At 42.4% G+C, this 27,237-nt stretch overlaps 1 protein-coding gene across 1 annotated transcript in view; it reads left to right on the forward strand.

Moving 5' to 3' along the window:
- The window catches only part of TMC1 (transmembrane channel like 1), a 70,954-nt gene that overhangs the window by 25,804 nt on the left and 17,913 nt on the right, over nucleotides 1-27,237 (forward strand). The window contains exons 8-14 of the mRNA XM_081880952.1: nucleotides 105-203; nucleotides 8,022-8,164; nucleotides 12,180-12,324; nucleotides 13,289-13,483; nucleotides 19,229-19,408; nucleotides 23,433-23,585; nucleotides 24,768-24,896. Coding sequence (XP_081737078.1) covers nucleotides 105-203; nucleotides 8,022-8,164; nucleotides 12,180-12,324; nucleotides 13,289-13,483; nucleotides 19,229-19,408; nucleotides 23,433-23,585; nucleotides 24,768-24,896 — 1,044 coding nt within the window. The remainder of the gene's footprint in view (nucleotides 1-104; nucleotides 204-8,021; nucleotides 8,165-12,179; nucleotides 12,325-13,288; nucleotides 13,484-19,228; nucleotides 19,409-23,432; nucleotides 23,586-24,767; nucleotides 24,897-27,237) is intronic.

Genomic DNA, 27,237 nt, shown 5'->3' on the forward strand with positions numbered 1-27,237 from the left:
GCCTTGAAAGTGAGCTCACCCAATGTTTTTTTTCATGCTGATTTCTTTCTTTGTTTTGGTTGTGTTTACAATTACAACTCTGACTGACCTACGTGCGAAAACAGGCATTGATGGGGAAACCATATGGAACTTTACCTAGAAAAACTGTGCCCAGAGCAGAGGAAGCGACGGCAATGAACTTTGCCACTCTGTGGGATTTCAGTGTAAGTTGCACTTTGCAAAAGCCATTCCTTAGGCTTTGTGTTTTGATGGTGTGAAAGTTGTTTTCTGTCAGCAGTTCATTGGGCAAGACTACCAATTTGGGATATGTAATTGAGGTAGGTAAAATTGAAAAATATAAATTCAAATTGTTTTTGGGAAATGGGATCAAATGTGGCACCCCAGATCCAGTGGGACTTTCTGATGTCATGAAATAAGCTCTTACATTGACTTGTCACTGGGATTTCTGACATGTACAGTAAGTTAAAAGTGAGCAAGATGAAGAGTAGCTCAACATGTAGCTGAAAAATGGTCATTTTGCTTTATATTTATTAAGTTTACATGCCATATATAATAGATCCCCAAAGGCCACCATGTTGAGCCATCACTGGCCAATTTCATGAGGTATAAAAGTACTATAGGTGGATTTGCTTCACTGGTGTTGCCCTGAGGGCCTTTTGTGCTTAGATGAAATAACAAACCTGCAAACCGGCAACGGCAAGATAGTTAAAGAAAGATAGCTGAAGGTATTGAAGAAATGAGCTCCTAGTCATGTGTTTCACTGCCTTTTCTACCCTTTAGGATCAAGGATATTGTTTGCAGCAGAGCTACTGTTGGATTTACAGTGAGAGACTTGATAGCGCATGTTAAATTACCGTGGGAACCTCTTGCAGTAGTTTAAGTGCTGTGGGGGAGCCGTTTCCTATGGGAGACAGGCAGTTGCAATTCCAGTAAATACTACAGTAAATACTTGCTGCATTCTGCCTTAACTGAAGGGTGGGGAAAACTACCCAGTCGGTTCCTTGGTGTTTGCCCTTGTTGGCAGATGAAGAGAATGCAGCCCCTTTGGTTTTGTTCACAGAAGCACCATGTAAAACCACACAATGTGAAGGATCTAGGCTTAGTCATGCTTAGGCAATACCCAGTGAGAGCAACCTGTAGACATTTTCTTCACTGAACGAATTCAGGAGGAAAGAAACACAAGCAGAAAAAAGGGAGGGACAAGAACAGAACAGAACATGGAGGGAAATTCTCTCATCTGTTCTTCATGATTACAGATAGTGAACTTAGCTGTAATGCCCAGGAAACATCCAAAGTATTGACAGCCAATTTTCTCCCATATAGTGTTTTCCTTCAGTGGAGGGAATCATATACCTGAAAAATGTTGTGTCAAAATGAAAAATCCATATTGCAGGAGAGATCTGGGAGCAGGAGCTGGCAGGAATGTAATAATCTGTTTAGAGATCTGCCATGTAAAATTCACATTCTGATGTAATCTCGGTCACATCTGTTCCTCTATGGAGTAAAAATGTTTCATCAAAATTGGCACCTAATTGCACATTAAGCAGATATTAATTTAAGACACACACCAGCAAGAACACCATATGGGCAGAGAACCATGATTTAAGATAAATCTGTGATGGGAAGATCTATGCATACATTATTTTATTTATCTCCCCCCCGCCCCCCGGCAATAGTGGCTCCTGCATACTGTATTTCATGCTGCTTCTTAAAATCAGTGGGAGTTTAAAGCACCCTTTGTGATGAGGGCAGGATTGGGGGTGGGGGAGGGATAGAGTGCAATTTGAAAAAAATAATTCAAAAACATCACAGTGCACATGCTAGTGCAACTCACTGTGCACACACAAGCTCAGGTGTGCATATGAGGAGAATTATAGCCATTGCTTCTGAAATATTTGCATTTAGTTAACACAATTTACACACCACTTTCTCAGCATAAGAAAGTGGACCTCTAAGTGGACCTTTTAAAATATTTACCAGATAAACCTGTAGTCCACATGAAACTGGGCAACCACTCTCCAAGAAACCAGTACCAGCAGCTTCTGGTTGGCTTCATGGGACAAAGCAGAGTGATGGGACTTTGCCCTGGGAACTGCTTCCCCTTCAATCCATTAGGTCTCAGGGGAGTCAGAGCTTTGTTGGGAGCTTTCCAGAAGACCTGTATCCAAGTTTGTTTAAATATTGTTTAAAACATATACCAGTTTTCACCATGTAGCTGTCAAAGTGGCTTACAACAATAAAATATATGGCATGCAACAGTTAAAACATAAAATTCACTTCCAGAATTTAAACCTCAAGAATTTCAAATTGCAAGGATGTAAAACATCTAAGACATTCAGAGTGCAAAGTGCTTCTGAAATAAACTGTTTTGACTGGCGTCTGAAACAGTAGGGACAGTGCCTGTCTCACTTGTGTACTAAATTCCATGGAGATGAAGATGGAGGGATGGAGAGAGGCAGTTGCCTGCCCCCTGCTTGTGTCTTTGAGTCTTGTGTCGATCTATCCTGCACGTCCCAGTAGCCCCCCTCGTAGGTTCTTCCCCCACATGGGGGCATTGTGAACTATTACGAAGTTCTGTTTAAGAATGGCACCATTTCCATTACTGATGAAAGTAAAAGGACAAAGTTGAACTATCTTACATAGACCATTCCCAAGAGCAAGATTACAATAGGAAAATCTTCTTAAACATGTGGACCTGCAATTGAGATTAACCCCCCACCCCACCAACAACTGAATGTGGAAACAATTATGGAAATTACATTTGAGATAAATTACATTTATTTTTACTAAAGACCTAAAAAAAAACAAAAAACCTACCAAAATAAGTTTCCAAATAACAAAAACTAGAACTTAAATACTATAATTTAACTGAACTGTGATTTGATGTATTACTACTTTCTTTGGGTTTTAATATGACTTTATTATTTTTTTAAAATAAATATTTATTAGAGTTTCCAAATTAATACAAAGAAGAAAAAAAGAAAAAAAAAGAAAAAAAAGAAAAAGTAACAAAAAGTAACAAAAATACAAAGATACAAAATTAAAAAACAGTTAAAACAAATATAGTTTCCATTACTTATTTCCATTAACTTGTTTCCCAGACCTCCTCTCACCTCCCCCTTTTGTATTCCAGTTCAAATTCTTAACTCAGCAAATCCTTATTATAACTTATTATAACTTATTGCTCAACCTTTACATTACAGCTGGTAACCACTTAATTTCTGTCCAACATCCCTCTAATGTCCATTAATTTTGCAATGCCTCTGCAAATAGTCTTTAAATTTCTTCCAGTCTTCTTCCGCCGACTCTTTTCCCTGGTCTCGGATTCTGCCGGTCATTTCTGCTAATCCCATGTAGTCTATTAATATGACTTTATACTCTTCTGTTTTAATGCTAACTTTCTATTGTTGATATTTGATTTTCATAGGTTGATATTTGATGCTGTGAACATTGCTTTGACATTATTCCAAAATGAAAGGTGCTCCTTAAAGGCAGAGAATTTTTAAAAGGAAAAGTAATAATTCAGAACAAAGATAATCTCTTCCTTACACTGCCTACAAAATAAATACTATAATAAAAGTGAACATTCTGAGTGTCCGCCTTTAAATCCCTGTCCTCTTGCCTGATGATTTCTTATCCAAGTGTATTAGATGTCAGAACAGCCACTTCTCTGACAGGAAGTGAAAACCCAGACCCAGAGGGAGAACCGAGAAACAGGGAGGGAGAAGAAGCAGAGACCAGCGGAACTTGATGGGAGGCCCAGAGTGAAGGAATGCAGTGTGGAAGCTGCAATAAGGACACAACGGAAGAAGGAGAATTAAGGGGGGGGGCGTTGAATCACCCAAAACTCGTAGATTAACTAGGCTAGCCAAAAAACGTGGGAAGGGGAGAAAGAAAGTGGGGGCTTCCTTGTTGGGGACGGAAGAGGAGCGGCCCAGTTTCGGCAACTGGATCATTGAGTGAGGACTGAAGGAGTTTAGCTCTGCCAGAGCGTTTGTAATTGACCAAAAAATCTGGAATAATTAACTGCTGGAGTCGGGGGGTGGGGGGTGGGATGGACAGGGACACCAACCTGACATGAGATAGCTTGCTGAGAAGGCCTTGTGTGTCAGACGTGATGATGCACCAGGGAAAACAAAGGAAAGACAAGTGGAGGGGTAAAAGTTCCACTGTTTTAGTCTCAGTAGCCCAGGGCCATATTAAATATGTCTTCGTCTATAATGTGCAGTTGTGCTTGTTGGGTCGCTTAGAAAATGTGCTTCATGGGTCATTCCAAGTCATTTCAATGAGCTCATGTCACCCTACGTCTCGGATGTTGATGAAATTTGGTGTACATCCATCCCTTATGGTTGAAATAAACCCCCTTAATTCCCCCCTCTATTTTTTCCTGAAATACTCATCATTTTATTGAGCTCTGTGTAAAATTTCAAAGGGATCTGATTATTGGTTATGGAGAGAAAAAATAAAATGTACACAAGGGTATCTTATGCTGAGGGTCTCAAGAGGGACAGACAATGCAGATTTAACAAAACTTCAAAGTGCTATAAAAGTAAAACCATTTGTGATAGAGGAAAAAAATTTAAAGGATTTATTTCAACTATAAGGGAAGGGTGTACACCAAATTTCATCAAAATCTGATATGGTGGGTGACATTTGATGTGGAATGACCCTTACATCAAGTGCCAGAGCTAATAATTGAGAGTAATCACAGGTGGGTGGGTTGTGTTAGACTGCTTTTTTATGTATATCAGTGTTTCTAGCTTTTATTTTGTTTTAGAGTTATATTAGTTTTATTTTTTCTGCTACATTGTACATCTCCTTGAATCTCCATTTGTAAAACAAGTGAATAATCAGTCTAATATCAATGACAGAGAGAGAAATTCAATTTTATCAGCATTTTAATGTGAAATCTAATTTGCCATTCTCAAATCAATATGTGAACTGGAACACAGCTAACTTCACACATCTCCAAATATATGAATATAAGAAAGCATATATTAGGCAAAAGTGTGTCTAAAAATTCACATATTAGTGAAAATAACACAAAGAATGCATAATCTTAGAGGAAATTGTTTGCAGAATCCTTTATAATTGTCAAAATTACATACAAAGGTGTGTTTATTAGAATAAATTTGCACTAAAATGTGGACAAATGTTTATAAAGATTTTTTTTAATTGTAAACCAGTAGAGATATGTGGGGAACTGAATTTCAAATGGGAAAAATGAGAAACTGGGAGAAGTGAAATTGATGGAAGATTCATCCATCCCTTGTCACAACAGGCATAAATGTAACCCTTTCTTCCCTTATTACAGTCCTGCTGAAAATCTCTTCTCTGAAGCTGCTGTTTGCATTGGGAGTCAATAGAGATTTCCCTCCTTGGTGTCAGTAGAAATCCCTTCAGAGGAGGGATTTTCCTTAGGATCACAGCTGGGAAGGAAAAGGTGAAACCCCCCCTCCATGTCTTCTGTGATGCCCAGAATTATCAGTACTGCTAGTTGCATTTTTTAAAACCCATAAGTTGAATGTAAGGGGTCACATTTGGTTCCCTGCTCAGTCAGAAGAGAATAGAGGGGAAAGATTGAGACAGATAAGCAGAACTTTGTGTGCCTTTTGAGTCCAGGGTAATAATGATTTAGGACAGTGGTACAAGAGAAATAACAAAGGATACTGGGCAACCATGTCTTTCACACACCACCAATGTTCTGCAAATAATTGAACCACGCAAGAGCCCCATAATCCCCCAGTGGAGACAATGTCAGCTCTAAGGAAACTGAGGAAATTGATTGATAGTCATACCACAAATCTAGTCATATTTACTTGTCATGTGTTAGTATTTCATTTTCACCACAGCCAAGATTGCAAATGAGGCTTAGCAGGCAGAGTCTGTGACTTGTCTCGGGCAGCCCAGCCATCACAATACATCAAATGCATGGCTTGCGATTAAATGAAACAGAAGGATGTTAGCCTATTGACATTTTAATCTACTAATGGTTTACTTTTAAGAAATAACCAGCAGCAAAACAGCAGAAGGGAAGGGAAATATATGCATGAGGGCTAAGCCTCTCCGCATTACCACAGTCAATTAAAACCCTTTCCAATTGATCCGCAGGCCCTTGGCAGATTACAAGGGCACACGCTGAACTCTTGGTGTCTGATTTGAATTCATTATGGCCATTTGCAAGCTTTACGGCTATCTGGCCCACCTCAGGAAGCGGTTTCCAGCAGAGACAGATGTTTGTTGTAACTAAAAGACTCAAAGAAACCCTTGTCCAGTTGTATCACTACTTCTTGTCAGCCATCACCAAACATTTGCACCCCATTACTTAATTTTGGAAAGCACTGGGGAGACACCTTTAATAAAAAAATATGTTTTTTTAAAAAAAATATTTGGAAAGCAATAATAATTTCATTTAGCAAATCAGAATATTTCCTAGTGGTAGAAGAGAAGGTTTGGAGAAGAGGAGGTTAAGGGGTGATATGATAGCCATGTTCAAATATATAAAAGGATGTCACATAGAGGAGGGAGAAAGGTTGTTTTCTGCTGCTCCAGAGAAGCGGACACGGAGCAATGGCTCCAAACTACAAGAAAGAAGATTCCACCTAAACATTAGGAAGAACTTCCTGACAGTAAGAGCTGTTTGACAGTGGAATTTGCTGCCAAGGAGTGTGGTGGAGTCTCCTTCTTTGGAGGTCTTTAAGCAGAGGCTTGACAACCATATGTCAGGAGTGCTCTGATGGTGTTTCCTGCTTGGCAGGGGGTTGGACTCGGTGGCCCTTGTGGTCTCTTCCAACTCTATGATTCTATGATTCTATTTCATTTATTAGATTTAGGTATTGCTTTTCCAACACAACACAAAGCCCTGGTTTTGATTTATAAAGCCCTGCATGGCCTTTCACAGGCTGCATCCCCACTTAAGTTCCATCACAATATTTCAGATGACTCACATCTCAAAGAGGGTAGATCTGTTATATCCCCTACATGAATAAAATCTAGTGACTGATTGATATAATGAACTCCCTGGCATATGTTGGTTTCTAATACAGAGGTTAATCTCCACTTAGGAAATACTGCATCTGCTGCCTGTCACATATGAAATGTTGTGTGTATTTCTTACACAAGCACCTGGATGGATGATGAGAAAAACATTTGTGCTGTGTTCAGTTTGCTTTACAACCTACTCCATCTTAAGGACGTAAGGAGAGCCTATTGGATCAGGCCAGTGGCTTATCCAGTCCAGCCTCCTGTTCTCACAGAGGCCAACAAGATGCTTGTGGGAAACCCACAAGCAGGATCTGTGCACCTGAGCACTCAGCCCTCCTGCATTTCCCAGCAAGTGGTATTCAGAAGCATGATGGCCTCTGACCATAGAGGCAGAGCTGAGCCAGCATGTCCAGGAGTCACTTTTTCTCCATGTTGGTTGGCCATCGCTGTGTCCTGTGGGAGCAAGTTCCATCGTTTAGCTCTGCTCTGCACGAAGAATAACTTTTTAATCTTCCGACATTCAGCTTCATTTGGTGTCCATGAGTTCTAATGAGAGGGAGAAAAGCCTTTCTTGGTCCACTTTCTCCATGCCGGGCATAATCTTTGAGACTTCATCCATGTCACCTCTTACCTTTTCCCTAAACTGCTCACAGGGCAGTTGCTTCGTCCCCTTGATTATTCTGCTTGCCCTTTTCTGAACTCTGTTATATCTTTTTTGAGGTGAGACCATTTCTTGTGTGTTTTGAATCCCCCCCCCCCAAAAAAATTTCTATTTTGATGGCAACCTCAGGAGTTGGCTAGAAGTTGTGTTTGGGGATTTGGGCAGAAGGTGGCTGCCATCTACTCACTAGCTCTACACGCCACCCTTTCCCCTTGTATCTTTCCTCCCTCCTCTTCTGTGTCAGCTTCTTGGACGCCAACTCAATGCATGAGTCAAATTAGTTCAGTTTAAAAGTATCCCTGTGCTTAAGTTGCATTTGCATTTGCTTGACGTTAGAGGAAGATATCTAAATTGTTCTTTGTCGTTGACATTTCAGGGTCTTGCACAGTATTCTGTCCTCTTCTATGGCTATTACAATAACCAGAGAACAATCGGGTGGTTGAAGTTCCGGCTGCCTCTCTCCTACTTTTTGGTGGGAGTTGGGTCCATCGGTTACAGTTTCATGGTTGTCATCCGCACGTAAGTTTCTTCTGATGTTGATGAAATAAAGGATGGGATATATATTCACAGACTGAGTTGCATTTCTATTTAGTATTTATTGCAGTCATACCCTGCTTGTCTTCCAAGATGCTCGAGGCAGCATGCATTATTGTCCTTACCTTGTTTCACAAAACCTTGTGAGGTACCGTAGGTTAGCTTGGGAAATTGTGACTAGTTCAAGGTTGCCCAGTAATCTGCATAGCTGAGTGGAGATTTGAGCAGAGACTCTCCAACCTAGTCCCATACACTAACCACTGCACCGCTCAGACTCTGTCCTTCTTGTCTCATCCTCGATGCTCTTACTGAAAAGCTAAATGCATAAAATCAATTCCAGATAGGTTCCCTTTCCATCCTGCCCCCCTCTTAGTACAGATCCCACCAAATCTCTAAAAATTAACATTAAAATTAAACCATTTCCCATTGTCAGCTTAAGTCCAGTTGCTGTATGGCAATATAAAATGGAAGGTTGGGGTGTGGGGAGGGAAAGGATGTTTCTCTTGAATTTGATTGTATTGAATCCCTGGTGCAGCACCTTCAACAGCAGGATTAATGAATGTAGGGTTTGGGGTGCGGGAGAAGGTGAGCAGGAAATCCTGAACTACTTTACTGTTATTTAACATTTTTCAGCAAATGTTTATTTTATTACTCACTTTGGAACAAATTACAGTCTGGCAGAGGTGTCCTAAACTAAAATAGCATCACATTTTCTGTACAGCTAAGATGTGTGAAACAAATGTGTAACAAAGGGAGTTTCTTTTTTTGTAAAGTGTTCCATCTAGCATAGTGCTAAGTAACACTCAAAAATTACAATCATTCTTCCTTATCTGGCCTTGCGGGCTGGAGATGGTGGGGAGAAGAGAACAGGAACGTATGGTTAGGAATCCAAATATGGAATAAATTGTAAATGGTTGTTCACAAGTTGCAGGGGTTTTTGTGGCCATTGCTACTAACTGTGAAACTTGAAAGCCTCATCTTTGCTGGTGCTTTCTCTTTGAGAATCCCACACAGAGCTTGGCTCCACCATTGCCTTCCAGTTTCAGGGCCAGCCCAACCTTTGGTGATGCTGAGAGACAGGGAGGGAGCTTTGCTGTGCGCCATGCAGACTGCCCTGCATTCCCTAAATTAGCCTGCTGCTCTCAGACCCTTTGATAAGATACCATTCCTTTACCAGTGTTAAGTTAAGACTCGAATGCCTGTCTGGTTAGCTTTTGTCTATGGAATAGGGCTGGGTGCCATCTTGCCCTTTGCCTCAGGAAGCAAAATACCTTGGGCTGGCCGGCCCTCTCTTTTCTTTGCACCAGCCTCCTGCTGCATTCAGTGCCCCAGTCTAGGACACCTTCCCTGAATGTTTAAATATATCAGCCGTAATGAAGATGCTGCAGGTACAGGTTTCTATGTTCACTTCAGGCATGATAAGAAGAAGGGTTATAGCAAAGGAGCCCATCTTTTGCATGCTAAGGGTCCCAGGTTCAGACCCTGGCACCCCCTGGCAGGGCGAGGGAAAGGTCAGTCAGTTAGCTGACTGGTAATTTATTAAAGGATGTCACACCCTCCCCACTGTTTAATGCTCAAATCAAGGTGGGCACAACCCTTCCTTACACACTGACTCAGGGAGTGGGATCACACTGGCTGGCCGCACACCCTGTCAGTCCTATATTATGTTTCTGTGAAAATGGGCTCTACATGCGTAGGGCTCCCCAATGAGAAGAGCACTCGTGATTGGCCCAGGATTCCCCTTCATGTGAGGGAGCCCCAAATGCATGCACCCCCATTGACACACATAGGGTCCATCCTCACTGAGGCTGAGCAGTGCAGCAGAACCAGTTGTGCTGCCCTAAATCTGCCTCTGGCAGATTCCTCTTTGTTCCGTGGTCTGCATGGCCAGGATACAGCCCACTGTGCAAATGTGAGAATCAGACCAGTTATTCCACTCTCCTTTGTCTCTAGCCCAACTCCCACTAGTCTGCAGCTTGCGGAAGCTTCCCCACAAGAGAATGCTGCCTTTGGACTGAAAAATGTTGCCCACCCCCATTCTGAACCCTTGAAAAAAGCCATTTATTTTAGTCTCTTCACTCCCAGAGTATGCTTGATTAAGGTACAAAAGATTTCACTTCAGAAGTTACCATTTTGTTTTAACCCAGTTAAGAGGGAGCCATTAAAAATATTTCTTTGATACTGTATTTGTGAAAAATCTTCCTACTGAATCCTCTCAGGGAATTATAGCTGAGTAGCTGCCAGCCACCCACTGGGGTTCTCCCCACCACCAAAAAATCTTTGCAGCACAATCCCTGGAGGCAAAACAAAAGGAACACCCTGGGGTGAACATGCACTGTATGTGTTAAATTTCCATCTGGCCACGAGATAATCTTGATCTATATTTAGGTAACCTTAAGAGCAAATCCTCTTATATTCTTTGGCTTGTTGATGATTTCACAGAAAACAATATGATAAGTGCAAAATCCAACTGTAACTGTGAGCTTTTTGTTTGCTTGGCTCTTTTTTGTGGTAGTACCTAAAAAGGCATAACAACTGGGGAGAGAAAAGGGAGAATGAAATTGGTATGACATTTACAGAAATTATCAAAGTACAAATCAGTCATCAATATTCCCATCAGTCCATTTTTTAGCTCTTTGACTGAGTTACCTGCTGGTCTTAAGGGCCCCTCAGTCATCCTTTTTATTGTGCATTCTTGATTATTTGTGTTCATGATGCTCTGTGGGCAGTCATATGCTTTCAGTTCCATCCGTGGGTGGCCATACAGCTTCATTCTGAGTCAGCACATATCCTGTAACTTCCTGCTAAAATTAACTTTTCATAAATGCTCTCGGGTTCGTTTGGTTTTCTGTCCCACTTTTGTTGTGCTATTGCCCCTCTGGACAGCAGTAGTGTGCTATAGCAACTGGCAACTAATAAGGCAAAATAAACCCACAATGAATGTGCTATTAATGGTGTGAAGAACGTGTTGTAGAATACACCCACAAAAATACATCAATCTGGAGGACCCTAACTGTGGCAATGCATAAAGTCACATTTTGGAGCACCATTTTCTCCTCCACAATTTTAGTGAACCTCAATGATGTCTGAGCAGGAACGCCGCTTGGTGTCACAAACAAACACAGAGAAGGGCCACAGGCCATGCTGTTGGGTCCAGTGAATCCCAGAGGGACCATAGCTCAGTGGAAGAGACTCCGCTTTGCATGCAAAAAGTCCCACAGCCATTGCAACTCCAGTGAAGTGGATCAGGTAGCAGGTGATGAGAAAGACCTTTGCCAGAGGTGCTCACTCTGCGGTAAAGCAGATTCCTAAGTTCCTTAATAAAGAAGTAGGTCCCACTTTATTCAGTGTGGATCACTCTCCAGAAAATGAGCATTGGATTGCAACTAATTGTTTAACCTGCATTGGATTGGATTGCAACTAATTGTTTAACCTGCAGATTATGCAATTAAAGCTTCTTTTTTTAATGGTGTGACGTATGTTCGTTAAATTGTAAGTTATACTTCCTCAGTTTCTTAAAGGAGCACCTGTATTTTGAGATTCTGGCAATATGCAAATTTAATTAAACTTGATTGACTGAGTAAACAATTAGTCAGAAGCAGATGACCAATAATCAGCTAAAATGTTTTAATCAGTTGACAGCCCTTAGAAAATAAAGCGAGATTTACCCCACCCCACCCTCCTGAGATTTTCTGAGGACTGTTTCACACATTGGTTTGCATCCAGAGCTGAGATCCGCAGAGTTCTGGGGCACCAGAGGAAGGAGGTGCTGCTCTCATGGAGTCCTCCTTTCCCTGCATCCCTCTGAAACGCCACTCTGGTGGGGCTCAGCATCTTCCTGAACAGGGGGGGAGGTAGCACTGGCACTGGGAGTGGGGGGTTTCTTCCACTGGAGTGACTTTGCTGAATCTCAATTCCATCTGTGATGGGGGAGGAGCAACTCTAGGCCCAACCCATTACCTTTTTAGCATATTAAAAAATACTCCCTCCCCCCTTTCAGAATGGCAAAGAATGCCCATGATGATGGTGGTGGAGATGATAACAGTTTTAACTTCAGCTGGAAAATGTTCACGAGCTGGGATTACTTGATTGGCAATCCTGAAACAGCAGATAACAAATTTGCATCAATAACAACTAGCTTTAAGGTAATGTATAAAGTCTGATCTCAGGTATGAATGTCACCGAGGTTCACATAGTCTTTGCAGACAGAAAGTACCACTTTCAATCCCTGGCATCTCCAGACAGGGCTGGAAGTGTCTCCTGCTGTCAGTCAATGTAGACAATACTGGGGTAGATTGCTGCATCTCTGACCCAGGGAGGGAGGCTGGCTTCCTGAAAAAAGGAGGGAAAAGAGACTGAAAGGCCTTGGAAGAGACCTATGAGGCCTGGTGAATGAGAAGATCCTTGTCAACAGCCTGTAAACAAAGATGGTTCTTGGATTCTTACTACGCAAACTGATTCTGAGGGAAGAGTCCTGGAAAAAGGAGGCCTGGCATATTCCTGCAGCTGTGGAAGCTGCCCACTGAACTGGCAAACGCAGACGCCTGGGCTGCTTGGCTTTCAGCCCCGTTTTGTTGTGCCACAATATAGTTGGTTGCAAGTTTCTTTGCTTACATATCCCATTAAACACCTTGCTGCTGTTAGTCACGCGTCAGGGTCAAACAATGTGTTACGCATAATGTTTAAAGTGAGCCACATCTCTTGTTTTTTAAAAATTAATTCTAGCCCTGCGAGACACCAATTGCTATGTGGATTGCAGCAATCTTGGAGGGGAGATTTATCCCTCTCTTTCCTACTCCAGCCATGACTCCCTGTTCCTTGTTTCAGCCAGCCAGCCTCTGAAGGATAAAGGACACGGAGGAAAGCCGTGTCCCTTATGAATGGCGTGAGTGGTCAGGCTTATACTGGAAGAGACAGATCTTCAAATAGTCTGCATTCATGGACAACCTGTTGACCTCCAGATGGTTTGAACAGTTCTGCTGGTTGGGACTGATGAGAGTTTAGTCCAGGCACCAGGTCGGCGGTGGCTAATTTAGGCGAATGCTATTATACTTCTTGGTATCATGAATACTGATGAATGTTTTTCTTGTTTGTTTGTAACAAATACAGGAAGCAATTGTGGAGGAGCAAGAGAGCCGGAAGGAAGAGAACGTCCACTTGACCCGATTCCTGAGGGTTCTCGCTAATTTCTTTGCCTTTTGCACACTAGCTGGGAGTGGCTACCTCATCTACTTTGTTGTGAGGCGATCTCAACAATTTGCTTTGGAAGGCCTTGAAAACTATGGCTGGTGGGAGAGGAATGAAGTTCGTACCAGCATGTTTTGTTTTCTAAAACAGATGTATGTAGGAAGCCTGTGTTGTCTTTACCGAGCAGGTTGATGTAGGGCAGGGGTGAGGGATCCTGCCCCCCTTGTTGAGAGCCACATTCCCTCAGGAGTCATCTGGACTCAGGGCTGCATGCTAGTGGTGGGCCAGAACAGTGGTTAGGGAGGCTTTTCTCTCTCTTCTTATCACTCAGCACCACCATTTTGCTGCTTGAGGTGGAGTACAAGATGAAAGCTGCTCCCACTTCCACATACAAAAAGTTCATACTTGCAGTTGAATCTTGTGTCAACACTGGACAGCATATTCTCCTCCACTGTAAAGCAGTAAACCCAACTCTGTCCTCCAATATCTTGCCATCACTTTGCGTCTCACAGCATCTGCTGCTTCAGTCGCCTCACTCTGCCTAATGCTCGGACTTGCTGTCACTGCCTTTTCTTCCTCCTCCCCTTTTCTGCTATCTCTTTTCTCTCTTCCTCTCCCCCATCTCCTACCCCCTTCTCTCTCTCTTTGTACAGAAATTGCATTGTGCTTTCTCTCTCCCTCCTTCCCATAATGGATGGCAAAAGCAGTTTATGTGATTGTGAAATATTCAGATTTATGAATAAGGCAACCAAATACAGGTGGCACCTAAGAGAAACACATGAACATAAAGTATACGTAAGAATTATACATAAAAATAAAAACTTGAGCTATGCAATAAATAAAAAACACATAAAAAACAGAATCTTAAATCTTGAGGGAGTTTATGATATGGCATCACATAGGGTTTGCTCTTTCCAAAAACATCCTATTCACTTAATGGGCAAATGCAAGCCCATTTCGATCCTGGCCAGTATTGGATCTACTCACTCTTTAACTGGCCTGCCATCATTACAGCAGCAGGACAACATCTGCTAGGATTAAAACTGTTGAGGATCTTTTGTTCTTTTTACCTTGCAAATAAGAAAGAAGACGAAACGATTTCCGACTATATCACTTTTGGTCTGATAGCTTCCATTCAGTCGGATTTCCTTACAATGTAAGACTTACGTTCTCTTCCTCTTCGCTTCTCCGTTTCCCATTGTTACATGTTTTACTTTATATATTAGTCTGACATCATTCCTATAGTGTAACAGGAAACACAGTCAGCTTGTCTGAATAGAGGACAAGGGAACTGCAGATTCAGCCTTAAGGAACTACATTACGTAGTTGATGTAGCTTGAAATGCCCACACAGCTGAACAAGAAGCCTGCCAAAGTCTACAAGGATACTAACAGTCCATAGCTTTCTTAAAGTGGATATGTGATAGCAAATAAAAAAGATTAAGATACATATTGCTTCTTGTATCAAAATGGTCATGAAAGCCTAGGTTGCACATCATAAAATAGCTGACATGTTTTAAAAAATATTTCCTGTTATTGTAAATCACATTCTTTTGCAATAAATCAGAAAATGAAATAAGACTTGCGGAATGAATTCTATGTTAAAACATAAAGAGCTATACCTGACTAACTCATACTCAGAATTGACTAATTGCAATCAATGGGCTTGAGCTAGTTGACTAACTGAAGTCCATTGATTTCAGTAGGCATACTCTGAGTATGACATAATCAGGTACAATCTAGTACCGTATATTGTATATAAAAAAATTAAGCTGCCATTTTATTCGAAGCTGAAGAGACCCATAATGATCTCTTCTCTATCAGACTACACAGAATGGTTTTGCAATGATGAGATGACATTGATTTTATTGGTGTTACCAAACAGTTCACGCAGTGAAGTTGAGATGGAAAATCAGGTTTAAAATATCATTAGCAATGATGTTGAAGGCAAAGTTCTCAGCACATCTAAGGGAGAGAAATCTCCATAGCATTGACCATAATTACTTAGCAGTATTATTTGTTTGCTGGTTTCCAGCAGGAGGTGTTTCAGTTCAAACAACAGAAAGACATGATGGATGCCAGTCAAATATTTAATTCTGCTTGCACACACACTGAAGCTGTGGCAAATCATTTTGCTTCATAGGGTGGTGCTAGGGATTGCTTTTGAAAGCAACAGACTCTTTCTTTGTGAGAAAATGTATTCCCAGTTACAAGTCTGTGGAAATCTGTATATCATCGATCGGTTGCATTAGGAATATAAAAGGGCAATAAGATGCCCTAACAGCTGAGCCAAAATATCTACTTAGTTTTGGGATTTCTGTTACCATTACTGAAAAACAGTATGTTTTTCCATGTGGTTTAAAGTGCTGCCCTCAACATTTTGTCCTGGACACTAAAAGGCAGCTGTGGAAGAGCCCTGATGGACTTTTGAAGTGCTGTGCTGCCCCAGATGTTGCCTGCATGCACAACTTAGGGAAATTCATGACGCTTGGAGGCCCTGTCCTGACCACAGAGGGAACCCACGGGGCTTTAATTCAGGCCTGTACTCATCTGGAACCAAGACAGCTCCAGTTTTCTGTCTCATGTTCACTGACAAGTGGACACCAAGGGAGTGTGCGGCCCCTGGTATAGGAAGGGCTGGTCCCTCAGAAGTATCTTTGTGGCGGGCTCTCTTTAGAGGTCACAGTTAGAGGAACCAAAAGGCTCCAGTTTGGGATGACCACCCCTGCAGATTCTGGCGGGTTTCCTCTCCTCTTAGCTGCTTCTCAGAGGGTCGTTATGACATTAGATGCAGTTCCTGCATTTTAGCAAGCTCTCCTCCAGCCAATATGAATGGTATTAGGCACCCACAGCTCGGCCTGCATCACAGGAGTGATGTTCTAGAAAATATTTTAGTGTCATAAGAATTGGAAGTGACGTCCAAGGTCACCTAGCCCAACTCCCCGCACCTGCCAGTTCAGGGAAATTGACACCTACAGCGTCCTGAGAGGGGGTTCTGCAGCCTCTGATTAAGGACAGTCCATTGCCTCCTCCTGCTAAACAGCTTACACCATCAGGATGCTCTTCCCAAGGTTTAGTTGAAATCCCCATCTTCTAATTTTAGCAGTGTTTTTTATTATTATTAAGGGCATTGTTTGTATGAGGTGTTTTATTGTAAGCTGCCATGGTTTATTTAAAAATTAAACATAGGATGTAAATGCAAAAAAGCCCAATAAAAAATAAAATTGCAGCAAATTCAGATAATGCGGCAGGATTTTTCAATTTGTTATGAAATGTATAGCTGACATCCTGAGTTATTCAGCAACTGATCATTTTGAACTCAATAGTGAATTGCAATAAATAACAAAATAGCCCATTCATCTGATTGTTAAGCTAATTATATAAAAACGAAGATATGTTTCCATGAACGAAAACTTTTATTCTTGCTTTTTGCAGCTGTTTGAAGATGTTAGATTACCATCATGGCACAAACAATGGGTAGCCAAACCATGATTTATATGCACTAAACTGTTAATTCTTAATGAAAGTATAATTTTAATGGCAAACAGTCAAGATTAAATATTCTTTATGGTGCTGTCATGCCAGGGAATGCTTAACACTAGAGTTTAGAATTGGCTGTAATCTCAGCCTTGTTTACTGAAAAACATAATACCACACAGAAGCTGGAGAAACACAGCTGCTTTATAGACAATAATTTTGCAGGCTTCACAATCTGGGGCTAAATGTTACTCTTTGATGGCAGTTAATCATTCTCTCAGCTGCATTTTCTTGTTACTAGTTTGTTGCTACTAGGAACTAGAAGTCTGATGAATGGAATGAATGCATTTATTAATTTATTAATCACAGCTACACAATCAGATTCTTTTATTTACTTACACTATTTTTTAAAAAAATAATTTTTATTAACCGGCCAATCAAATCAAATTAAATCACATCACATAAATTCCGAATTACAAAGCCGAATTTTAAATTTTGTTGGGGGGACCCATATTTCAAGATCCGAAGGGGGATTCTGATCATCTTCTTGCTACTGCGTTAATGTCCAAATCAATCCAAATCAGTCCAAACAGAGTTCATAATTCTATCCAGTCTTATCTTGCTGTTTCCACATCACATCTTGTTCATATATTTTCTCTTTTTTCTTTATGATCTCTTCTGATAGTCTCCTTAAGCCGATAAACACCAATAATAATCCTGTGTGAATTTTCCGTTCTTCCAATCCTCAAATCCAGATGGTTTCCATAGATAACAGCGCTCTTTCCATCATTAATTACAGAACTGTCGCTCTTAAGTCCCACTGAGGAGTTTCACCCACAATATAAAAACAGCTCTATTTCTCTATTTCTCCTCTCAGACTTAAGTCCTCCGACAGAACTTCCCAATATGGCGACGGCATTTTTAACTGCGTCATTCCAAAGCTCTTATACATTCCACGCTCTTCTTAAAACATGCTTTGGTTCGAAAGTTTATCTCCACACAGCCTTAAATCCACAGCTTAAGTCCTTAAAACGACAATTCTGACTCGTGAGGGGAGGGGATTCTTGTTTAATCACATAAGGAAAGAAAGGAAAGTTTTCCCCCCTCCCCCATCAGTCATTTGCCATACCGTATCTTGGCGTATCTTCTCATGTTTTATTCTTGTCTTGTTTTATCAGAGATCTCTTCTGTTAGCAGTCTTTACTCCCCCTCCTTCCTTGAGATATGTGCATTCCTTCATTCAAATTGTTTCTTTTGAAGTTCTTGCAGCTAGTGGCGCAGATCAGGGACGGCGTCCAGGAGTGCCGGAATCCCACAGGAGGGCTTTGTGCCTAGTGCCCCCATCCCCACAAATTCGGGGGTGGTATAGGGCACAGCAGGCAAGGGCAGTCCCCCCCACCATCCTGGGGGGGGGGTAGGGAGGGTAATTACTCCCATCATAGCCTCCAAATTACCTTGTGTGGGTCGGAGAGATGTTATTGTCAGCCATCTTCCGATGCGCCCCCTAGTGGCCCCCCTACTTACACTATTTTTATACCGCTCTGGGGCACTTACAACAAGAAGACATAAAAATATAATAACTATCAATAAATCAATAAAAAAGCAAATTATATGTGTATGTGTGGGGCAGCAGGCACATTGTATAACACAGTATTACTAAGAGCAGATCTAAAATTCCATATATCAGTGTGTGCACATCCAAAAAGCCTTGGAAAATAAGAAAAGGTCTTTAGCTGGTGCTGAAAAGAATATAAGTATGTGGACACACATACTGTCCCATTTCTTGTTCTGTGCAGACCAAGGATGCCATGATCTGTCAATTGCAATTCGCTCAGTTTCTCATTCTCCTGTCTTAAATTCAATTCTATAACCTACTGCAGCATTTGCAGCTTTTTTAATCATCATGAATTTTTTTATCATTTACTGTGAATTTCACTGAATATGTGGTTTTGACTAATGTACAGATTTTTGCAAACAAAAATCTCTTAGTGCATTTTTGTATGTTATTTTCACTAATATATTCATTTTTATGCACATTTTGCTGTGATGTTATGCATCTTTGTAAACATTGTTTGTATGGAGAATTACATCGCAAAAAACCGGGAAATGATGTAAGAAGCTTTTAAAATCTACTTTAAAACAAAAACAAGGTTTGGTGATCCACTTTCTTTGTATACTAGGTGTACTAAAGTGATGCCTCTCAGGTTGTAGACTGGAACTCCCATCATGTCTGCCCATGGACTCTGCTGGCTGCAGCTGATGGGAGTTGAGAACTGATGCAAAACATCAGGGCTGAAGAGCCCCATGGTGGCTGCCTATGTACTAAAACTGCTAGTAGGAGAGCATAGGGAAACTTTTAAAACTTGTTTATCCCCTCCCTCTCCAGGTAAACATGGTTATGTCTCTACTGGGAATGTTCTGTCCCACTGTATTTGATGTCATCAGTGCTCTGGAAAACTATCACCCTCGAATCGCCCTCCGGTGGCAGCTGGGGCGCATCTTTGCTCTCTTCCTGGGCAACCTGTACACATTTATTATTGCTCTCATGGATGAAATCAATCTCAAGGCAAGTTGGCTAATTTTTACATGTCCTGTTTATTTGCAGCTTTCTAGAAGAAGGTTCCAGTTTGAAGTCTTGAGCTCCAGAAGGTTACAAAGATATACTTCTATATTCCAGTCCAGCTAAATTAGTCACAAATAAGTCTAATGGAAACCAAGAGAACAAGTGAGCTTCCCTTGGAATTAACCATGACTAACTTTAGCTGGCTTGGGGACATGGAGTTTGATTCAGAGTATCCCTTCTGCCAGTAAAGGTAAACGGTAAAGGTAAAGAACCCCTGGACAGTTAACTCCAGTCAAAGGCAACTATGGGGTGCTGTGCTCATCTCACTTTTTGGGCCGAGGAAGCTGGCATTTGTCTGCAGGCAGCTTTCCGGGTCATATGGCCAGCATGACTAAAACGCTTCTGGTGTAGCTGAAGGGGCCAAAACCCACAGGAGGAAAGGACTGGTGGGTTTTGCTGGTTCACCTGCCCACACGGAGGGTCTCCCACCCTTTTCAGGGAACTGGGAGCAGGAAGGGCAAGGCTCAGTTGGTGAAAATCACCTCCCCACCTTCCTCTGAAGTATTTAGCTATTTCTGTGTGGCTGAAATGGAAAGGCTACCGGGGGGGGGGGGTAGTAGTAGTAACAACCACCACCACCATAGTGCATTTATATAGTGTAGATCAGGGCATTTCATATCAAGTGGGCCGCAAGAGTGTGTGTGTGTAAAATATATATATATATTTTCTCTTCACACGTACCAAACTCCTTCCAGTTCATAGAAACAATAAAGAAGCAAAACCTACATCCTAATGACCTACTTGTGAGCTTCGATGTTGTATCTCTCTTCACACAAGTGCCCATTAATGAAGCCTTGACAGCTATTCAAAACAAATACAATCCCCCCGAATACATCTTGGACCTGACCAACCACTGCCTAACCAACACGTACTTCATCCACAATGGACAAAGATACAAACAGATAGAAGGAGCACCTATGGGATCACCCCTCTCACCGGTCATCGCAAACCTGTACATGGAACACTTTGAAACCAATGCTTTAGACAAGTCAGAACACAAACCCAAACTTTGGCTCAGATATGTTGACGACACCTTTGTAATTTGGCCACACGGGAAGGAAAAACTGGATAGCTTCCTCACACATCTCAACAACTTACACCCCAAAATACAATTCACTATGGAAATAGAAGCCAACAACCAACTTCCCTTCCTTGACGTCCTAATCTACAAAAAACCTGATGGCTCCCTAGGACACACTATCTACCGGAAAAAAACACACACCAACCGCTACTTACATGCACAATCACACCACCACCCTGCACAAATAAACTCCGTAGCCAAGACTCTCATCTCCAGAACCAAACGCCTGGCTGACAAAGACCACTTGACAACTGAGTTACAGAATCTCTCAAACGTGTTAATTGCCAATGGATACCAGCAAAACAGGATTACGAAGCTAATCCAAAAGGAAACACCCCCCAAAAACCAAGACACAGAAGAAAACAATGGCATGGCCCTCCTTCCTTATATCAAGGGCACTACAGATAAAATTAGCAAAATCCTCCATAAACACAATATCAAAACAGCCTTTTGCACCAACCAAAAAATAGCCAATATCCTCAGAAACCCCAAGGATAAAATCCAGTTGGAAAACCAAGGGATCTATGAAATACCCTGCAAAGTCTGCCCAGCCACGTACATTGGACAAACAAACAGACGAATAAATGCACGTATCGCAGAACACAAGAATGCCGTCAAAAAAGAAGAAAAAACTTCCTCTCTTTTCCAACACATGAAAGAAACAGGACACGAAATTAATTTTGCAGATTCCAAATTGCTCTTTAACACGGAACATCACCACAAGAGAATAATCATGGAAGCCATCGAGATAGAGAAACACCCTCACAACATGAACAAGCGTGACGACACATCCCGCTTGCCAGACATCTGGAAATTAGCCCTCCCCACAAAAACTGACACCAGATCCAGAGACACACAGAACGCCAACACCAATCAACCACACCAGACCCAAACCCAGACCCTCTCCACAGATGAATTACAGACACCATCCAGTAGCCAATCCATGGTGGCACCTCCGGATGCTGCACCCCCCTGCAATCCCTACACAGATCTGGCTGACACAAGCCACAAAACCACAGCTCGCCCCTATACACGAAGCCAAGCCAGAGCACAACTAAGTACAGTACAGCCATCTTCTCAGGAAAACTCTTCACAAAGTTCAAGAGGTCAAGACACAAAGACTTTAACAACTAATCCACACCTAATGACCCACCTAAGTGGTACTCAGGATATCACTCAAGAAATCACTCAAGATATCTCTCAAGTAATTAAGGAACAAAAGAAGAAAAGGCACACTAGCCTGGGAACTTCCTCTCTGCCCAGAACATTGGAGGCTATACACCACACCCCCTCTACAGTATTTATAGGAACTCAAACACTGAGATCCTGCTCTGTTCCAGTAACAAGAAGCCGAAAGCACCAGCCTGAAGATGACGAGTGAGACCTCGTCGAAACGTCGCCTAGACACCCCAACTTTTACACGGGAAGACACCCGAGGACACCAAAACCTGCATTCCTGTACCCGTGAAAATCTACGAAAGCATATATATATATATATATATGCAGGTTTTGCCTGAAGATGACGAGTGAGACCTCGTCGAAACGTCGCCTAGACACCCCAACTTTTACACGGGAAGACACCCGAGGACACCAAAACCTGCATTCCTGTACCCGTGAAAATCTACGAAAGCATATATATATATATATATATATATATATATATATATATATATATGTTACACTAGAGGTTTTCAACCTTTCTGAGTTCCCTTGACCAACTACATTCTTTCTGTGGCTCCTTTGTGGGGCTCAGGAGCCCAGTTAGGTCCCCCCTTGCCTGCAGAGCTGGCAGCCCTCAGCCCTCAGCCCTTTTTGCTTCCCTCAGCCTTCTCTCCTCTTCCTTCTCCTTGGGAGCTTATGGCCAGGGCTGCTGCAATACACAGCTGTGCAAGCCTTTGGGAGGCAGAGATGCAAGAGGGCTTCAGAGGAGGGAGGGAAGGAAAGAGGGACAGAGGCCAGTGTTGCCCATGGCACCCCTGACCATTCTTCAAGGCATCCTAGGGTGCCATGGCACACTGGTTGAAAACCACTGTATTACACAATTAATAATGTATGTGCTTCTGTTAACAACACACGAGACAAAAAAAAAAACAATTTTAAAGCGTTTAAGATGTTTCTTCTTGAATGTTGCGTAGGGCTGCCAAAAATGGTCTTGCGGGCCAGACCACCTTGGTGTTGATGCTTCACACACATTATCTCACTGGTTCTTACAACACCCCTGTAAGGTTGTGGTGAATACTGTTATTTCTGTCATAAGTCAGTCTAAGCAAAAGTGGCTTGCTTAAGGCCACCTACTGGGTTCATTGGAGAAATGATCTCTAACGATTGACACTAATTAGCTACTGAGCCAAAAGCTCTAAACAACTTGGGACCAGGATATCTACTTGTTTGTCTCCTCCGGTCAAGACCAAGCCAATCTTGAATGCCTTCCAAGGAGATCTAGTTGGTCATTCCAGGACCAGTGAATTGCCCTGGCTGTTCCTGGCAAGAGCATGGAAGTGGGTATTCCCAGGAATGCCCTCCCTTGGGTGGTTTGTGAGACTTTGAAATGCTTCTTAAAGACCTCTGTGTTTACCCAGCCATTCCTGGAATCTGACTCTTAGTTTTTAATTATGTTTTATACACTGTTTTGATATATGGTTGTGTTCCATTTTATTTCACTTTTATGAAATATTATTGTCTGTTGTTATATTTTTATTGTCTTTATGTAAACCACATAGAGATTTTTATTATATTAAGTGGCATAAATTTTTAATAAATAATGATCTAAACATTGGACTCTCTGGTTTCTAGCCAGGTCTGTAGCTACCGCATTCCCCCCTACCCCTCGCTGCAGCCTCTGTGTAATTTGATTTGTGCTATTGAAAAACATCTCCTTTTTCCCAGCTGGAAGAAGAGAAGATTGTGAGGCAGAACATGACAATTTGGCTAACCAACTTGTACAATGGGACCCTCCCTGAAAACGTCACTGGCCCTCCCCCACACGTGAGCCTTGCGGATGTCCCGAGAGGCCCCTGCTGGGAAACAATGGTTGGTCAGGTAAAGCCATTTTGAAAAAAAACAACAACACCCAAAGCTTTTGGAACGATGCTTGCTTGCTGATACTCACAAGAGTATTCATTCTCAGTGGCGTAGCGTGGGGGGTGCAGGGGGGGCCGGCCGCACCGGGCGCAACATCTGGGGTTAGGGCAAATCCATGGGTTAGGGGGCGCAAATCCACGGGTTAGGGGGGCGCAAATTACTTGCCTTGCCCCGGGTGCTGACAACCCACGCTACGCCACTGTTCATTCTTAATGCATTCTGGCCTCACAGACTTAACTTTCAGCCCGGAATCTGAAGGAGGAAGGATATTTTGTTGCTTTGATTCCAAGTCCTGGCCCCAAGAAATAGATGTGGATGAACCCATATTTCTGGGATCATCAGCCTCCTCCTAGTCTGGGATGGGGTGGAAATCACAGCTCACTCTAATAGAGGGGATCTATGATTCGAAATTTGGGGTCTGCAACCAGACTGCTCTGGTGTTTTGGCAGCATTACTAAATCACTGTGTCATGAAAGTCTTCCTGACTTGAATTACAAGCCTCCTCCTCCAGCCAAATCCCTGATCTCTACCTTAGCTGTGATTGAAGTAGTGTCAGGGGCAGCAACACAAACCACAAACTTAAGGGAAACCCAGTATATGGAGACATGCCCGCCTGTGGATGGATTATTTGGTTTGGCCAGAGGAGGCCTAGTCTATAATTCTGTCTCAACCTTTACTGCATGGTCTTAAACAAGTCATGATATCACAGCTGGGCCATCTCCCAGGATGCATCAAGCTCTTGGATATATTCACACAGTAAAATTAGCCAAGGATGTGCATTTTTCCTTCTGTATCAGAATTTGGTATTTTATATTTTTCAATTTTTAAAATTATTATTGTACAGTGGTACCTCAGGTTAAGTACTTAATTCGTTCCGGAGCTCTGTTCTTAACCTGAAGACGATTCAAGATGTTTCTGCTGACAAAACACTTTAGGGCAGCATCCTGCTCCCCATTTAGCACGCGTGCACAACGTAAGAGTCCTCTAAGTTTCTTGTAAGTGTTCCCGTGGCCCATTTCAAACAACAGGAGTGAATGGCAGGAGGATAAGCAGCGCTGCTTCCTTGGCATTTGCCAAATGCTCTCAATAAAGAAGCCACCCGACCCTTTGCTTCTAAAAAAGAAAACCTTGTTTCTGCAGGAATTTGTGCGGCTGACGGTCTCTGACACTGTGACGACCTACATCACAATTTTAATTGGTGATTTCCTAAAAGCTGTCTTTGTCAGGTTTTTCAATTACTGCTGGTGCTGGGACTTGGAATATGGCTTTGTAAGTATTTGACTTCTTGCTCCTCCTTCTTTAAAAAATGAATTCTTTCTGAAATAATAACAATAATATAATGTAAATGTTCCAGTACTTGACACTGTACTATGCTGTATTATACTATACTAGCAGTCCTACACGATACTGTTGAATTTATGGAGAATATACGGGAAATGCCTGGTTGAACACAATACCATAAATGTAATGCATTAGAAACATAATGCTGATAATGCCTTGTCAATCTTATCTTTGTCTGAAGAGCTCCATCTACAGAGTCCACTCCCAAGAAAGATTTTGCATTTGATTTATTTTTCATAAGGAAAAGGAACTCAGGGGATGCCATGCTGAATGAGACTGAGGTTCACCAAGTCCAGGATTCTGTGGTGGCAACAGCAAACATCTTGGATATGTCTGAAATCTAAAAAGAATGACACAGACAAAATATTCCATAGTAGGGCAGTACCTCTATTAGTCCAACCAAAATGTCACAAGATAGGAAACAAGCTATGGCCAGGTCTTCAAAATGCAAGTATCCACACAGTTCTCTTTAGGCATCCAGTCTCGGCAGAAAATGGCCCAAAGGGAGGATGGGGCAGAGGCAGGCAAGCCCAGCCCCCTCATCCTCATGTGTGCAGGCTCCACTTCAGATCTCGCTGATAATATTTCATAAGAAAGAAGGCAGCACCTTCTCTGTATATCATGTGTGTATTGCCTGCAATTTGTACTGGGCTAGCAGCAAGGCATTTGTTTTTTAATGGTGCCAAGTGAGCCAAGTATGATGGATTGATGTCTTATTTGAGATTTAATGACTGTGACTTGTCCAATTTCTAACCTCGCCATTAAGGGAGAACTTTGTATCAGGGGATTCTGATGGGCTTTGTGCAGGTTTGCCAACACAGAGCATCTGAGGCCAGCCAGACGTTTTAGGTTTATAATGTAGAAAATCACTTTTTTGGCTGGGCTCTTGTGTTTTCAACAGCTGTGTGGCAAGCAGGGATTCAGCATATGGAGTTTCCCCCCAGCACCTCATCAGTCGGGAAAACATCCATTGGTTAATTTAAATATATATATATATTCTGCTTAAAGTGCAGCTGTTAAAGACATAGAAGTCGCTGCCAGCAAAAAGCTTATAACTATATAAAGTAGTGCTCACACTTCTTTAATTTTAACTTTAACTTTTTAAAGGGAGGAATTCAGTGTAGTGCTAAGCAGCTCACTCCATCAGAGCCAGCATTTCTGCTTTCCTGGGAGAACGATCTGCCCTCTCCTCCCCCTGGTGCACTTCCAGGGGCACTTCTGACAACCCCAAACCAATTGGGGGTGCATTAGGGGAAGGAGGGAGGGGAGAAAGCCCCATAGTGCTAGGGGAAGTTTTCTGCTGGCAGGACTACAGTGGTACCTTGGTTTACAAACTTAATCTGTTCCGGAAGTCCGTTCTTAAACCAAAGCGTACTTAAACCAAGGCGTGCTTTCCCACAGAAAGTAATGCAAAATGGATTAATCCGTTCCAGATGGTGAAAAGCAACCCATAAGACAGCAATTTCACATGAATTTTACTATCTAACAAGAGCATTTCTGGGTTAGGGTTAGGGTTAATTTTAGGACTGGGTTAGGGTTAGGGTAAGGATTAGAATTAGGGTTAGTTCAGGGTCAGTGTTGTTTTATGTTTTCTTGTGATTTTGATTCATTTCCAGTTGGCTTGCTGGGGAACACCTGGCTGCCTTCAGGTGGTGCAGGGGCTCTAAGATGCAGCTTCCGGTCTGCCTCTACCTTCCCCAGCAACTATGCAGCCTGGCTGCGTGCAAGCAGGGCCGGGCCGGGGATATCTCAGCTGTGAAGGGAGGCTTCACGCTGCCTATTGGAGCAGCCCCAATCCCAACTCCTACTTGTGTGCAAGCAGGAGGGGGCAGGGATCCCTCAGCTGGAAGGGAGGCTGAGTGACAGAAGGCTGTGCCAACAAAACAGAAGTGTACCCCCGAACGTCCATTCGTATGCCAAAAACCCCCACAACCCCCCCACAAAACCCCCCAATGCAACCCATAACACTCATTTCCAGGTTTGAAGTGATCATAATCCAGACTTCTGGGTTGGTGCCTCTGGCAATGGCTGAGCTCCTCCGATCGGGAGGAACTTACTCCGTGAAAAACAGGGTCTGACCGCCACGGCGAAGGCAGAGACCCATTGAAATCACAAGCGGGAGAAAGCTTGCGAACCTGGGATTCGGCTGGCACCTTTTGCGCCTCCCCTACTCGCGGGGAAACCCTGTTTTGGGGATCCAGAGCGACATGGGGTGAGCGATGCGGTGCTTTGAATCAACTGCTTCTTTCACGGAGTGAAGCCGCATTGC

Source organism: Podarcis erhardii (assembly GCF_964252035.2).
Source record: "Podarcis erhardii genome assembly, chromosome: 11".
Classification (NCBI taxonomy): Eukaryota; Metazoa; Chordata; class Lepidosauria; order Squamata; family Lacertidae; genus Podarcis; species Podarcis erhardii.